This window comes from Melopsittacus undulatus, chromosome 4 (genome assembly GCF_012275295.1).
Source record: "Melopsittacus undulatus isolate bMelUnd1 chromosome 4, bMelUnd1.mat.Z, whole genome shotgun sequence".
In the NCBI taxonomy this organism is placed as follows: Eukaryota; Metazoa; Chordata; class Aves; order Psittaciformes; family Psittaculidae; genus Melopsittacus; species Melopsittacus undulatus.
In genome coordinates this window covers 95,248,376-95,266,080 of record NC_047530.1, presented here as the reverse complement: position 1 = coordinate 95,266,080, position 17,705 = coordinate 95,248,376, and the positions used below count along the sequence as shown (strand labels likewise).

General features: G+C 39.1%; 1 protein-coding gene across 5 annotated transcripts in view; it reads right to left on the bottom strand.

Annotated features, from left to right (window-relative positions):
- IDE (insulin degrading enzyme) overlaps positions 1-17,705 on the bottom strand; it is an 81,631-nt gene that overhangs the window by 60,522 nt on the left and 3,404 nt on the right. Inside the window, exons 1-4 of one of the 5 annotated variants that reach the window (XM_031044706.2) lie at positions 15,217-15,236; positions 4,500-4,684; positions 2,909-3,116; positions 1,877-2,046 (exon numbers count right to left, since the gene is read on the bottom strand). In XM_031044706.2, the coding sequence (XP_030900566.1) occupies positions 1,877-2,046; positions 2,909-3,116; positions 4,500-4,659 (538 nt within the window). In that variant the 5' untranslated portion in view covers positions 4,660-4,684; positions 15,217-15,236. Of the gene's footprint in view, positions 1-1,876; positions 2,047-2,908; positions 3,117-4,499; positions 4,685-9,798; positions 9,914-14,425; positions 14,539-14,756; positions 14,800-15,216; positions 15,237-17,705 lie in introns of those variants that run through there. The other 4 variants (XM_034061320.1, XM_031044703.2, XM_031044704.2 and 1 more) reach the window with 4 other exon arrangements.

Genomic DNA, 17,705 nt, shown 5'->3' with positions numbered 1-17,705 from the left:
ACTATATCACTATCTGCAGACAGATGAAACATGGGTTTTCTTCCCCACAGAATCGAGACATAGGTTAAAATAAAACAGAGTAAAATACAACAAAAAAAAAGCTAAAGCTTTAGCTCAGAAACTGGGCTGTTGCAATACCGGAGTATATTAAGAGGCAAGAGTCTTGTAAGAAAATGAGACTTTAGACAATGCAAAAGTACCTAGGAAAGCACTTGACACTGGTGAAGGTATTAACAGAGAATTACCATCACAGGCATCAACTCAGGGAGATGGACAAATGGTATGTGGGACAAAAGGCACATCCTAACAAGAAAACTGGAAGATTAAGGTGAATTTGTTTCTCTGGACAGACAAAGAATAATAGAAGGTTTGCTGGAAAACAGGCTGCTACAAGGAGTGACCTGAAGTATCAAATTAAGTCATTCCTGTATTCTGCTAGACTAACATTTTAACTGGTCAAAAGGGAGCAGTAGGAAGGATGCCAACTGTAGTTCTCATGAAAACACTACCACAGCTGTCATCTCTAAGTAAATAAAAAACATCAAAGCTGGGCTCTACATCTGCAACGTTAGATCTACAGGAAGGCTATAATTTAATTTCAGAATCGGAGCCTAATGTAAGAAGAGGTGAGTATGACTACTGCTATTGAATTTGAGCACATTTCAGGTATTCTCTCCATGAAAACATTTCACTTGTATCCGCCATAAAACCTTTAATTGCAGAAAAACATTCTGCAACTTTCACTTACGTTTTCTAAGTGCTATAGAAAAATTAAATAATCTCTTCTGTAGCAGAGATTACAGAATGTTCTTCAGATGGTTGCCTGCCCAGATTTTCAAATTTACCTGTTTGGAGAATGTAGTTACAGTTTTCCCATTGCAGACAGCCTGTCTTTCTTGGTGAACAGAGCAAACATGCTCCTGTAGCAGCTGCCTACCAGCTCCTCAACTATAACCTACATCAACAGATGCAAAAATACTCTTTCTTGATACAGAGGAAGAAACTAACTCTTTAAGCCCATTATCTGCCCTTTCATCATCCTATTGTACCAAATATTTTCATCAACTATTCATTCAGCAAACCGACCCAGCCACAAAATGCACTCATGCTCAAGGATCAAACAGTGCAGTGAATGAATAATACCCCTGCCACTTCGACAGTTTCAAAACCAAATTCACATAGAAAATAATTCCTATTAAAAAAAATTGAAACTTCTGGTAAAGCATCAAACTTTTGTGGTTTTGATCATAAACACAACATCTTACTTTAATATTTTTAAATTGAGGTTTTGGGATGTTTAAATTGCTACTAAGCATTCTCTGAATAATAAAGCCAGAAAAAACCTACAACCATAAGATTAGGATTTGTCCAAGACCCTTTTATCTATCCATCTACTGTTGCTGTGCTCTGTGCTTAAGACTTTGAGTTTTATATTCTTACTAGTAATTTTCACATTAACTTGCTCATCTTTCCAATTTGACCTAGCCACTGTCATGTGGTCCTAATGCAATACTAGCTAGCAAAACCAGCATGTGTCTAACAACAATTTATACACAGTTCATTCACTTTGTTATGCACAAAGACTTAACAGTACCAAATTATGACAAATCCAGTAATAGGAAAACAGCATTCACTACAGTAATTATCAGAATCATAAAGGATGCTTCATCACTGTACTGCAAGTCTTGGATCACTCTGTTTTTGTCTAGCTCTGCTTGGTCTACAATGTGGAAAATATGATAAAGCAACATAATAAACTTGTATAGAAAGGGGGAAGAAGGCGATTGTTTCAGTCTGTCTTTAACAATTTTATATAAACAATGCTCCTGTGTGTTACACAGAACTCCAATGGATGGATAATTATATTCTGACAAACCTGTTCCAAATTTACTGAAGGGATGATTAGGATTTCCAGTAGCCTTCTCTAATTGAAACAACCTCCAGGCATCATTCATCAGGTTCTTCTCATGCTCAGAATCAACAGCATTCACTTCCCTGTCTTTGCAGCTTTCATCAAACAAAGGGCACAGGAAAAACTGGGCAAATCTAAACAGAAAAATTTAAATTAAAGGCAAAAGTACTGTACATAAACGGTAACAGAAAATGATGAAGTTTATGTACCTCCTGTAAACACACTAATATATTATTTCTGTAATGCAAAAGTTATAAATTATGTAACAGTTCTGACACTGATTCACAAATTTCATTTCTCAGTTTCTTTATTTATAAATGTGGACAACAATGTATTAATCATATAAGGTACTATGATGATCAAAGACCTTACATCACAATTAATACACTGAACATTTCTACTGTTTTGAAGTTTAGCTGCAAGAGACTCTTTTAATCTCAAAATCAAGTCAGTTTAGTCAGACATCAAGGGAAAATCCAAAGGGAAAAAAAACCACTCTTTACCTCACTGACTACACATCTTTCAATTTCTGTCCCCTCCCACAAAAGGCAGAGATTTCAGTGAGCTCCGTTTACTAAAGGCATCCTAATATATTTCTGGACTTAATCCTTCTTTTGCTACCAATGAAATAAGGATCCTATAGGAAGCATAATATTTGATTATACAAGCAGAGTATCTGCACAATGCAGAAGCTCATAATCATATTCTGTGTCCCATATGGATTGAAATACGAATATTTATAAAAACATTCAGTGTAAACACAAACTCTGAACTTCAAAAATACTGCCTCAGCAAAGAACTCTGCTCGCTGAGAAAAACTGAGCAAAACTTTTGTACTGAAAAATATCTGGTATCAGTTTTAACAAAAGACAGCACCCTCAAACATTTCTTTAATATCATAACAAAAAAAATAATAAAAAAACCAACCAAACAAAAAAAAACCCACAAACTCTCACATAATTTCAAACTGCACCCATATAATACAAATCTATTTACCTATCTAGTGCACCTTCCAGATGTTCATGTGATACGTCAAAGTAATAGTTGGTATGTTCTCCACTTGTGAAAGCATTTGAGCTCCCGGCATGCTCACTAAGAAATTGGCTATACTCATTCTCTTTTGGATACTTCTTGGTTCCCAGGAACAACATATGCTCACAAAAGTGACTAAGCCCAGCAATGTTGGGGGGATCAGACAAGGATCCTGCAGGAAGAAAAATTCCATGTAACCATTTAGAAAGCAATATTAAATTGTTAAGTCTTTTAAAGTGCTTTATATTACAGTGTGTTGCCTCAGGCAATTATATCAATTCCATAGATGTAAGCAAACACTTGTGCAGCTATAGTCAACTAAATTCAATCTTAAAAATAAAATAAAGACTTAGTAACTGAACCAATTAGTGTCTCAAATTGCCTCTCCAAATCAGCCTGCACTGCCTTACAGAGACAATTTTTCTGCTGAAGTCTATGACTCATATCGGTAAGAGCTGGCAGATCAGTGTTCTGACATCTATACCTTGACTTTAATAATTGCACTATGTAAAGGGCAGCAATTGCCAACCACAATTAAGGAGGTATTTATCCTGTGGTTTATAGGATGACTGATAACCTGTAATTGCCTGAATGCACGCAGCTACTGATGACCAGCTAGTAATTACAAAGGCAGATGGATTAAAAGACAATAATGATGTGCAAGAATGGAAGCCAGAAATGTGGAAGTCAAGAGTGACCTGTTTTGGAATATGCTATGATGTTCAATGGGAGAAATGAAGGCAACAAACACATCTCCTTCAGTACATGTGCAGACACTGGATGCTGCAGTTGGCTATGATTGTCACAGTACCTAACAAAATCACATTTGGCATCCTTTGAGTGAGATAATGACTTGTGACAGCTATCTCCATAATAAAAAAGGCCAGAAATTTTCAAAGCTGCTCTACTATTTCTGTCCAAACACCAACGGCAGCCAGAATTCCCAACTACAAATACAGCAAGAGGACCCTTATGTAATGTGTGTGCACATCATACTTTCCAAGCAACTGAGAAACTACACAAGCTTGAGAAATACCTCAGATCTAAGAAAGGCTTCCATTGTTCCAAAGAATCAAAGTAACTACCTTCCCTTCTATTTCCAGTGTTTCTATTTGCACACCTAAGCATCACTGGAGTTAGGGAGTGCCCTTCCAACTCTTCCAGCACTACAGCATTTTCTCACCTCTACACATCAACAACTTAACATGAAACAAAAAAAAAAGTCTGACATAACAGATGGAGCTGTCTGAAATAATTGCACTCACACCCACCCCTTTTCTGCTTACAAAAGATCTTCCATAACATGAAACTTAATGGTTAAAAGAAGTCTTTCTACTGAGCTACACCTGAGAAAACAGAGAGTACAGTAAGAGTATTTAAGTAACTCTAATAATTTTCAACTTCATGTGTCAAAGAATTAAACAAACTCTAAATGACAATAAAAGGTGAATCTGCCAACTGGATACCATGTCTGCCAGTTTATTTGCAATTAAAAGATACCAAAACTTGAAGCAATTTTATTAATGACATAATGAACACAACGTGCAATAAATACCTATGTGTACATCAAGTGCTGCTGAAGATTTGTCTGTTGTGGGGTCACTTATGAGAAGAGCTTTAATGCCATTTGCCAATTCCAGTCCACGATATTCTCGTTTATCCTCAGGTGATTTGATAATTTCATTTGTTATTCTCTTAATAGCTGGATTGTTCATTTTGTTGTTTGCCTCTGTCTGAAACCTAGAAGAAAGCAGAGGAAATGTCACTGTTTTTACATAGGCCCTGATAAAATTTTAATATTATGATAAAGAATTCTGGGCAATACTGACACCGAGAAATTGAGTTCTGCACAAAACTCACAGAACTGGACTAAAAGTTTAGTTTAGATCCTGAAAGATACTGCTGTTAGAACAAAAACACAAAACACCAAACCAAAAACCAAGCAACATTATACATTTGTATAATTGAATGTTTCAAGTTTTATACTAACAGTAATTTAAGAAAGTAAAGAAATATCATCCCCTTATTCAATTATGATAAAAACTAAATTAAATGAAGCCTACACTGCTCTCTCAGGTGTACTTTTAGGCTTCAGAAAAGTATTTCATGTGTCTGAATTGGCGGTTATATTATAAATGTTGTAACTTTGCAACTGTCAGATAAACAAAATTTTAGTAAACCACTGGATTTGTACACTCCACCATGAAAGGGTGACACCATTTACCATAAAAATACAAACACGCTGTATTGTTGCCCTGCTAAGCAGGAACAAATTCACATGTTTGAACTTCTACTATCAGTTTAACAGACATACTATGAGACATGCTTCCTTAATGGTATAATTTTGAAATTCTAAGAAACTAAGTGTGAATCTGAAAGTATAAACTCTGGTTATTCATTTTTTTAAATGCCAAGTGAAAAGGTGAGCCATTCAGATTAGGATATTTGGGAAGCTCGAGTAGAACCACTTGGCTGCAAGTTAAAAACAAACAAGCAAGCAAATAAAAAACAACCACACCAACACACAGGAATTAAAAACAAAAAAAAACCCACAAAGACACACACACACACAAATATAAGCAAATCCCAGAAACAGGCAATCAAAGAGCTGTGCTCTGAACCAACCATGTGGTTTACTCCAGCATGTAAGAGCTACTGAACAGCTAAAACACTGTTTTATCGGAAGGGTTTTAGAACAGGGCCTGTTATGTGGTACCAATCAAACTCAAATCTTTTCCTGTGGTGAAATGTTGCTTGCTATATTGCCAAGTAACTTAGTACATAAGCTTCATTAGTCACTGCTGAACTAATTTCACTTACAAAGAAAACCAGATCTGAGTCTAACCCTACCACAACACATAGACAAAGGCATGAGAAATTCTGCATGGCCTGGTTGATTTCCCATAGATAACAAGGAGTTGTATGGTAGTTGCTTTTCCATTTTCAGGTTGTACCATTCAAGGAACTTTACCCAAGTTTTAAGACTACGCACAAGCTTTAAGAACACATGAGATGTGAAACATGAAGGACCGCACAGATCACAACATACTTACTGTTTCAGATCTTCAGTCATAACCTTTTAACTAACTCTCTAGCTAGCAAACCAATTGCACATTCAGTGTTACCAGGTAACAAAACCCTTTGTTTGGAAAAGAAAAACTGTTTACGTATTTTATTTACAGCTTAAACGTAAAAATTAAAAGTCAGTTAATAAAATCTCCTTCCTAAAATTCTCTATCTTCTCAAAACGGGAAGAAGTTCTGCAAGCTCCTGTCCCTCTGGATTATCTCCTTTCCATTTATTCATGTGATTCTACAATATAAAAAAAACAGCCAACTTGAAGTTAGCAGATGCAGAATTATCGCTGTTGGTGTTATATATTACAAAGAGGCTAATAAAGAGCTCATTATTAAGACCATGTTAAGGACAAAAAGTTTATGAACATAATGTCTACAGTAGAATCAGTGAAAAACAGTGTTTCACATACAGAAAAATAAGACTATCTGTAGCAAGAGTGAAAGTTTGTATAAGACTGTATTTATGCTTGAGGAAGGAGATGCAAATTGGAGAAGCTATTGTGAAAAAAAGCAGTAAAGTAAGCGTCAGATCTTTGAATGCTTTTCAAAGAAGTAAAAAAACAAAAAAAAACTTACTTTGGAACTTTTAAATAGACTTAAGTTCTAACATGCCCTTATATGAAAGAAAGCAAAATTACAAACAGGAATTATAATCCAAATAAAAAAAAAAAACAAAAAAAAAACAAAAAAAAAAAAAACCACCCACAGAAGTGCTGAACACAGAAAGCATCAATGAATAATCAGAACTTGAGTGTCTCTAAGCAAGTAACTTTAAAATGTGCAACTTAATGCATTTTAGAAGGAACATGGCTCTCATACCCTGAACTACCTTCAAAAAACAAGTGCAATCAAATGTAACCACTAAACAGTATCCAAAATGCTAAATTTCAATGTAAATATCTACATTCTCATTTAAACCTGTCATTTATCTACTAGTTTAACCCTGTACTTAGGCTAAGCCTGCCTGGAGCACCTATAGACTTTCTTCCTCTGAAAAAAATGCAGAAACCATTCAAAACCAAAGGATACTCCAAGAACAGCAACTTCTCCGTTTCTCTGCATCAACAGCACTGATATAATCCATGCCTATGGTTTAAAAAATTCCCCCTTGTTCAAAGTTAAGTAGAAATACTCTACTAAACTTAAGATACTGTGCAAAATTTATTTAGAGAGACTAGATACTACCTTTCATAGATGAAAATCAGTAACTAAACTGTTCTTAATTGCATTTCACTTGCATATAATTCTACTGGATTGACAAATAAAAGTAGGCAGGATACCAAGGAGGACTCAACCTCCTGACTTCACTTCTGGCAAGGAGCACCTCATTAAGATACTAGCTGCTTATCATAAGATGCATATATACTATAAACTTCTCATGGTGTTGGGTTTTTTTAAATGTTAAACGATTTCCTCATCCTCTCATATCTCTTTGTTATTTCTACACCACATCAAGTCACAGAACTTTACTGTTTGTTCCGATGACTCATCTTTCCAATGTGATTCATCATATTATGCAGCTTCTGTGAAATCTTATGAGATTTCAATTGATGCCTTGTGAAGCTGTACACCTCCATTTTACCATCATTCCCTACTTCTGCGTCTTTCCTAGGCTACCTCCAGCTGGCAGTCAAATTTCAGTACAGGAAAAGCCTGTAATTTTCAAAAAGGTCAAAACTGGTAATTAAGCTTTCAAACCAAGGACTTGAACTTGTGTCTCCATCTTCATTGTTATTTCAATGGGCATTGTGAATACAACCTTCTCTTCAACTTCAAATGGGTTTGCATGATTAACTCACAATTATTTCCCTTCTAAACCATAGTACCAGACAACTCATATCAAAGCAAAAGCAGATCAACTATGAAATATTCCTGAAGGGCAATGTGTCAAAAGAATAAAACCAATACCTTCCTGCTCAAGTGCCATTCCTCCTGGTGCTATGTTACTACAATACAATAGCTAGAGAAGAAAATGTCATTTATTTACACAGTGATTTTTTCTTAAGGAGTAAATTGTAAGATATAATATTGTACATACAACTGTTTTTATGTGCAACTTCCAAGCTAAGTACAATTGCTTTGTAACAATACCACATTCCATTCTTTCACAAGAATCCTAAAAACCCTACAAACCACTTTTTGACAACAGACTGCTTCTGATCATAGCAAAAAAAAAGTAATGGAAAGAAAGAATTCTGTATTTCTTGTAGTCTCTTGAAAAATAGCTTAACCCCTGAAGTCATGTTCAGATGCTGTCCTGAAATGTAAGAGCTGTATCTACTTGCTCTGTCATCACAATGAGTATTGGGTGCTGATGGTCAGTAGTATTAAATTAATCCACAAAGTAGATTATATGTTTATTGCAGAGCTAATATCCTAATAAAAATGTCATGAGAAGAAATACCATCATATTACTTTCACAACACAGAAGCAACAAAGAGGCAGTAAAGCAAAGGAGGCAAGAACAAACACAAAGCATTACTGCGGCACTAGTACTTTTTCCACTGGCTCAAAAATTGACAGATGGCAACATCACACAGCTAGACAGAAACAGAGAAGATAATAGGGATGCTGGAACTGAGAGTAGTGTTCCTATTCAATGACTATGAAATGTTAAGACAATCTTTCTCATCAAAATTACTTCACTTGTATGAGACAAGTATCAACTAAAACCGATGCTGAATTACAAGCTACAGCTACTTGAAATAAACTCAATTCTACTCTTTGAGGTCACATTTTTTTAATGATTTCCGGTCAGGCAGCCCCTTCAAACCAGCAAGGTTTCACCTGCAAACATATTACAGAGCGGGACTAAGTGATATATGATTATGCCTAACTATTTTAATCTAAGTTATTTCAGGAAACTTACTTTAATTAAAAATTAGCCAGTGTAGTCAAAACTAAGTTCAATGTTTGAACAATTAAAGGACCATATTTGAAAACCAATTAACAGAAACTCCTGAGGGTTGCTTCAATGCAAAAATGTAACTAGCTAATAAAAATATGACCCCCAAAGCACAAATGCCAAAGTGCTTTCCTTGATTCTTTTTCCATGACAGACTGCACATATTTAAGCTAAATGTGGGTAGACAGGTCTGAGACAGATGAATGGCTGTAAACACTCATCAGCCTGAAGTAACCAAGATGAATGGCAACAGTTATCAGCTCAGCATATTTTGATCCTTGCTTTAAAATTTTATCAGTTTCCTTAAAATTGGGGTTTGCTTAAAGCTTTTATGCAACTGAACCCAAATTACTTCTGAGAGCATTACAATGTACTCACTTTAAGCTTACACTTCTGTACACCAGGATATGAATTGCTCCTCATGTTTAGCAACTCATGTTTCATGTCTTTTGCATATACTTGATCTGTTACACTATTGTAGTACAACTGTCACCAAAGTTCTAGCAGTGTCTTTGAAACTATACAAAGACCACAGTAATGTTCAATCTCACATTCTGCACCTGTCCTAAGTTCTGTGTTTTATTTATATCTATTTCCTTTTACTTCCTTTCCCATCCACCCCCTCTGCTTAATTGCCTGCCATTTACCAGGGTGAAGTGAAACCTTTGTTGAACCAAAACACTTCCCTGTCCTGCAACTGAGCTACCACCGGTAACTGTGCTCTCTGGATTATTCACTGATCTATCTTGGTTTACAGTTCTTAATAACTCACATAATTAATTCTTCAGCTGCAAATGCATGGAGCAAAAGAAGCGCTGTGTGCTTCAGCAGGAGGTCCGGTGCTGCAAAATTACCAGTTAGAGTTTCCTTACCTCTCTTACCAGGAAAACAGCACTGAACTGAGCCCTACGGAAAAGTCCACAAACTTCTTCATTTGCAAGCTCGTGGCTTTGCAACAATAAGTCTCAATTTTTCTACAGATCTTCATTCCTCCTCTTCACCTCTTGCAACTACCTCTCCTCACAACAGCAGTAGAATTCAATGGCATTGTGACATCCTTGTATATATAACAAGTGACGTCACCAGTAAGTCACCTCCTCTCTTCTTGATTCAGTAGTATATCATAATTAAAAATTATTTTTTAGACTAAACCATATGCAGTACAAGTCAGAGGAATGTTTTTACTAAGTTCTGTTACAAATAATGTAATAAAAATGGAGTAGAGAAAGAGTTATCTCAAAAAAAAATAAAAAAATAAAACAAATTAAATCAACTCTGGTGACCATTACCATAAAGGCTACTTTGGGAGACTATACATAACTTTTCAGATTACAGGTTCATCAGTAGACAAACCTAGCAATCTTTCTTTTACACATTTACAGATTAAACAGTTCACATTATTCAACATCCGTAAAGCATCAATCTTCTGTAAATCTACTTGTCACGAAGCTAGAGAATATATGAGATTCCAACACATTTCTGATGCTGATCTAAATAAATCTGATTGCATACATGGACAGATAGATTGCATAAGTAGATAAACTGCTCAAAATGTTATCATGTTTTATCCCTTTCAAACTCCTTAGGAATTCAGCATATTACTCCGTACATAATAGCTCCAACTACAAAGGCCCACAATGATTTACTCGGTGCTACCAAGTTATTAGGAACAACTAATCATGCCAAATTAGGCAAGTTTGAAGATGATGAATATTTATAAGGTTTTGTTATGGAGTTTATTTTGAAGAAATCCTGAAGCTTGCTACAATTAAAGCACATTCAGAACCTCAGTGTGCTGTTTTTTGCCAAGTCTGTAATTGACTCAGAAAATTCCCTCCTAATGATGGTGGCCAGGGCAGATGCCTGCCTTGCTTTCATTCCCAGAAGGGTCCGGCTTCTACAGCTTCTAGATCACAGCAGTAAAACTTGGTCCGCCACAGCTTCACTGCCAACATGGCAGTAGAAATACTGGTGTTTCTGGAATAATAACTGGCATTAATGAGACAATACCATGTGTGAACTTGGCCCTGATAGCTTCATATGTAAGATCAGCCCCTGGCTGAATAACTAGTAAAATAATGCATGTGGCTCATTGTCAGTCCAACAGAATAAGATATACACTCAAGACACCAAAACAGTAATTTACTGCCCTGAAACTACATTTCGTTACTCGACCATTCCACAGTTTCCAAAGCACTAGGTAAAAAGTCAAATACAAAGGCATGATTTTATACAATCTGATTTCAGAAACAGCAATAAAGCGTATCCAGTTTTTAAAAATCTCTAAATCACTTCAGCTTACTTTTCCTATTTCTTCTAAATTTGCCCCAATTAATCAAAACACACCCTTCACAGTAAACAAGTTTTATCCAGGTTCATTAGAAATAGAAAACAAAATTAATCTTTCCCTAGTGCTTCTTCATTTTTTTTACAAGACTGCTGAAAATAGGAAAATTCCAAAAGGGTTTTGAAGCCTTTCATTACATGAAAGATTAGGTCTTTATTAAATTTAAGTAAAATTATCTGGTTTTGATCTTTAGACAATACATGATCTTCAGAATGACTTCACAAATCTGTCATAGTATTTTGGCTTGTATCATTTTCATCAGTCTCAAACTGCATGCTAAGAACAACACTGACAAGACTAGTTTGCGTGTAACACAACCAGCTGCTTGGAAGTGTATTTTACTTATTTCCTTCAGAAATGTACTCATTAATCCAATTAATTGCTTTATGCATTGAATACTCACAAGCCAGTGGTTCTTATTCTTCCTCCCTCCCTGACATTTTTCCTCCACCACCCTACAGCTGCAGGGCTTGGTCCACAACCACAGTGCTGCACAGGTGTCTAGCACATGCCCTGCACACACTAGGAAACAAAACTGGATGTTACAGGGAAGACCTCTCTGGTTTATTCTACTGTATTTTGATGTGCATTTTAAACATTTTATCTGCAAGCAGCACATCAGATTGCCCAAGACTCTTTGTAAAGCCAACTCACTTAACACTTTATGCTACCATCTGTTTCTTACCCTCAAAAAGAAAAACTTGTGAGGTCTGAATTAAAAACTTTGGTTATACTGCATAACAACAAGAAATACACAGAAAGATGAGAGAACTGGAAAGAAAATCTGATCTACCAACAAACACAGAAAGAACTTTGGGATTCTGAATCATGACAACTACTGTAATCCTACTTTAAAAGCAACTGCTTATCTAATACTAGCACTTTAATCAACTGACCTATAACAAGAAGCAGTGATGTGTTGCAACAAAGGAAGTCCTGGCTATTTACCTCTTCTGTGTTCTAGTTATTTGATTTTGGACAATTCTAGCTCTACTGTTAATGCTGCAGGTAAACTCTCAATTCTATGGCACTTTTTTTTCATCTGAATTTTTCAGGCAAGCTATAGTTCTGACTCATTCCAAAAAAAAGCTGCAGAAGGTGAGATCTAAATAGAAAGCTACAGTGAAGCAACTTTCAATCAAACTCCATCACAAATTACCTTATTACATATACACAGTGCTATTTCATAAAGATATTGTATCAACTTACGGACATGGTAACAGCTGAGAACAAAGATATTCCCTGACACACTGTGCATATACAAATGCATAACTGGACACAAATCCAACTAAATAAATTCCTCAACAGACATTTATTACTACAAACTTTTTGATTCCTACCTTGTTAAAACTATTATGAAAGGATCTAATACAATAGAATATATCTAAAATAACAACTCAACTTGTGATCTCTCAAATGGTCTGACAGTATTTTTAGTAAATGACTTCTACAATAACCTGCAATGACCCCTAGCCACATCTTCCAGTTTAGTGAAGCACTGAAGGTAAAGAACTTTTTTGTCCCTTCCCGCTTTCTTCTCCTAGATCTAACAGGGTAGGGAACTACTTCATGTGCAAAATAAGTTGTATCCTTCACACTCTGATCAAAGTCCCAAAGGCAGGGTTTCATCTAAGGGTCTAAGCTGCAGCCTTACAAGCGACTGAAGACGTAAAGGAGAAACGGAGGAAAAAAACATGCAAACATGAACCTTGTAGGGACCTCCTAACTAGAACAGAGGCCATAAGAAGTTCTAACTGAGAAATTATCTTGCTACTTGACATGCAGATGAAGGTTAAAAATTCTATGAGAAGAAAAACGTAAAGCTGAAAAAAGGTAAAGAATAAACAAAATTCAGAAATGGAAACAGGGCACATGTCATTAAAGAAAAGTTTATTGGCACGTTTGCCATCTTCAAAAATATCACATGAAAGCACTACGCCTGCTCTCATATCATTATTGTTTATGAAAATCCTAATTCACAATTAAACAGATGATCAAATCATGGTTGTAGGCAGTCTGAAACACAACAGTCCTACTCACATGCGCAACGTTAAGTCCAAATACTGCATATTTTCACAAGCTTAAAGACAAGTAATGTAGCAAGACAACCTACAGCCAAAGAAAAGCATTAGCTCCAAACATACATTGTGGATCACCCTTACAATACTGCAGCATTCGCTGCAATTATGAACAATAACGGTACATCTGAATTTTGACACACGAGAATTGACAGCATGAATCATCATAACTTCCCCCCCCCCCCCCGATTTACTCGACATCTCTTGCTTTTGCAGTGTTAAATATAGGTTTTGCTACTAAGATAACAGATATAGTACTAAAGAAAGAAAGAAAACAACTTTGCCTCTCTCCCCTACTCAGCTCCCTTCCTGGAAAAACTTTGCCGTGCTGTTACGCAGTTTAGTTTTCCCCTAAAGCGAACCATGCCAAGCCTCTCGCCCCTCCTCCCTCCATCGAGGTTACTTACTGTTTCCACTGGAACTAGTAACACACACACAAAAACAGGACACACACAGTGGCAGTTACTGGCCAGCTTGACACATACTGAAGAGGCCACTCCCATAAACGGCGGGTAACTCTCATAGCAGTTTCTTTGCAAAGAATTTAAACTTTTTTTTTTTACCACTTATGGCTCAGGAAGACCTGGCAAGTTAAGCAGCATGCAAATTCCGGGGTCTTTTTGAGGTGGGACGGGGAGGACAAACATAACAAAGCGAGCCCACCGGGCAGCTAAAGCCGCGCCATAGCCATGAGGCTGACTACCAAGCCTGTTTTGCCAGCCGAGGTGCTGGCTAGAGACACACGGGACACCGGCCTCGGGCAGGGCAGCGCAGGACACAGGCCTCCTCGGCACACACGGGCCCGCCGACCCAGCTCACTCATCACTCCCTCATCACTCCCTCCCGAGCCCCGCGTTTTCGCTGCCCTGGCTGCCTGCAGGCCGCGGGCTGAAGACGCGCTCGGGGCAGGGCGGGCACTCGCCTGCCCGCGCAAGGTGCCCCGGCCGCGCCGCCACCTCTTACACAACGCAGTGGGGGACAGGAGCGATCTCCGACCTCACAGTGCGGGGACCCGGGGGCCTGCCCCAGCTCACCCACTCACCCGCCCCAGCCCCCACCACACACACACCGTACCCGAGAAAGCTGCGCCGCCGGCACTGAGGCAAAACCTGGGAGGCTGGGACGGCGCAGGGGCGCGCTAAGCCCAGGAGAGCCCGCCTCAGCACAGGAAGCAGGCGCTGCCGCATATCCCGGCCCCGCCGTCAGCGCCCGGCCTCACCCCGCCACCGCCGCCCGCCCCGGCCCGGCTCCGCTCGCCTCAGCACGCGCCGCTCCTCGGCGCCATCTTCTCCGCCCGCCTCCCCTCGCCGCCTGGCCAATCCCTCCCCGGCGCCCTCGGGGTCCCGTCCGCCCTCCGCGCCCGGCGGGGCCGCCACCACCACGCCGGGCCTAGCGTGGCCTGTACCTGGGGGTGCGAGAGACTGTCCCTGCTGCTGGGAGGGGGCTAGGGGGCCTCTGGGAGGAGGCGGAGGTGGAGGATGGCTGGGCGGAGAGCCGGGAGACACCCGCCGCGGCGGGTTTGGCGGGGGCGCGGGGGGCTGGGGAGTCGCGCCCGGCGGCGGACGGGGCTGCGGCGAGAAAGGACAGCGGGGAGACCCCGTCGCTGCTGCTGCTGCCGCCGTCTTCGCGGGGCTGGGCTGGCGCCCGCAGAGACACCGTGTTGCGGCCCGGCGCGGGAGGGAGCGGCCCGTCCGCTTCCTGGCGGCCGGGCTCTGCGTTCCTGCCGGCGAAAGCCAAGACAAAAGGTAATTAGGCGCCTCGTAATTTGAGTACAGTGGGTGCGGTGCCGTCCTGAGTGGCAGAGATTTCAGATTTCCCCGTGCAGCGGGTGTCAAAGTCTTCCCTCCTCCGGAGACAGAATTTACCTTGCGGGAGCTCTCCTTCGGGAGCCTTCTGTCTGCTGCTCCCCTGCTGCGGGAGGTCTGCGGAATTGCTGCCCCACCTGCTCCGGGCACGGGGCTCTCTTTGCAGGATGGGCCTGTGAGGTGGAAATGCTGGATATGGTTGAACTTCTATTATGAACTCCCTGTATTTGGTTTCGGGGGAGGTTTTTCTTCTTTATTTTTTTTTCTTGGTAGATTTCCCTGTGGGAAAGTTGTGGTTGTGGCTGCCTGCTTTAATTCCCTTCTTGAGAAAAAAAGAAACAAAGCAAAAAAACACTCCAGAAAACCCCACTTTTTGCAGTTCTAGTAATGTGTTTTCTTCAGGTATATCTATTTTCCTATGTCTTACTTATCAAAGAGAAAGAAAAAATCTTTATGTGCTACATTTAATGCCTGATTTTAGCTTCCCCACTGCTTGCCTGTATTACAGGTGGTATCTCATAGCTAGAAGCCCCTCCTCCTGTTATAAAAAGGTAAAAAAAATGTGCCCTGATGAGTTAGCTAAGGTTAGTTCTACATCCAGAGGTGGGACTGAAGGTGTATTCATAGTGTTAAACTAGACAGCTTTGGTCAAATAAATTAGGAAGTGGCAACGCACTACTTCATATGGTCAACAAAATCTGTCAGGGGATTTGGGTAGACATTCAGCTGCTGGTTTTTGCTGAGGTCTGCCTGCTATAGAGATGCTCTTACCAGTACCTGCACTACCCAGTTTAAAACGTCTGTCTACATCAAGTACACCCACACTTCGGGCCTCAGTTTAGACACAGAACGGTCTCTCAAGTTACACTAATCATGGTTGGAGCAAGACAGTTGGTAGTTTTCACCTAAATTAACTGTTTGGATTTAGAACTGTGTGGGAGCCTAATTATAACACAATATGTTAACTCCTGTGAAAATTAAGGCAGTCTGGGTTTTTTCCATTTGCTAGTGTATGCAGAAGTGAAGACGAGGCCACAGAGAAAGAGGACAGAAGAAATGGTGAGATCTTAAATCTGTTTGTTGCCATTGCATCAGAGAGGGTAATACCACTGTGTCAGGCAGAAAGCACACTGCTAGGTGAGTGCCTCTTCATGATCTGGAGCAACTGGGGATGAAGAGGTGAATTAGAGTTGCTTTCTTAAATTGGATGTATAGTAGTATAGTTCTGCCCTCACTGTTAACCCAAGTTGAAGGTATGTTCTATCAGTTATTAGAAGTATATAGAGTTTCAGGCAGTTTATTCCTTTTCAGGTTCTGACAGAGAGTGTGCTAGCCTGATGTAGCCATACTTATCTATTTAGCTAATGCTGGCCTGATGTATGTTTAGCTGCTCTGGTAAATCCTGCTTTTCACTATAGATCTTGCCAACAGCGTACACAGGAGCAATCCTGGGAAAGCAGACTGCACCAGCAAAGCTGTGGTGGTTTGCTAATAGTAGGATCTGCAGCAAGCACTTCTGCTTCTGTACGTGTGGTGATGAAAGAGCACACCTCCTCATGCAGCTAACATAACTATTGCAGCAGAGGTTACACCTATTGTACTTTATACCTATTCAAAGTAAACTTATTTTGTGGGTATTCAATGGCACTGATTGTGTTCTTATAATCTAATCCCTCTCTTGTTTCAGTTTATACTAGACGAAATTACATTCATCCACTATCTTGGACCTTTTCTAAGTTTCAAGGATGTTTTTATCTTTTGATGACACCATCAGCAAAAGTAAAGAGGACTTTCAGTAAAATTCCTTTCTCAATGTAGTCCAGCAGCTAAGATTCCTTCCCTGAAAAATTTTAATTGTTCGTAGATAATTGGTGCTTTCAGGCCTCCCTTCTTCATCTGTCCTAGTGTCTTCCTAGTGGAAAAGAGTTGCTGTCCAAAAGATCAAATGAACCTAAGTATGATCTAGCATTAAGTGTGGAAATTATTCAGAAATTCCCATGAAGAAGCACTATGGAGTAGCAGTGTGGAAACCCCTCTTCAGGTTATGTGATATAACAGTACAGTACAGGGAAAGAGATCCTCAAAGCAGTAAGGTTACAAATAATTTAGAACAAAACTGATATTTTATATTCCTCTTGAAAGCTAAGAGGCAGCAAGTATAGAACTCTTAAGTCTTGCTGTGCTTCTAATGGAAGCATATTTTTCCACCTAACTCAAATTCTGGATTAAATTCAAATTGTAATTTTATGTAAAAGGGCTTTGTAGAAGACTGGCCTCTGGCTGAAGAAAAACATATTTTACAGTTGTTTCTGCTCCAAAATAAATAATGGCAATTTAATGACAAGGCATGTACGAAAAAATATTGTCTGTTGATTGCTCTCAGTTTAGAAATAATAAATGAATTAAATTTTAAAATATTAAAGTCAAAAGATAGTGAGAAGCCAAGGAGACACTTCCTGTTGACTTCAGTGGATATTGTCAAGTCTGTAATTTTCTAATCTTCCCATTGTTTCTTTTTATGTCAAGGATGCCATACAGCTACATTCCTT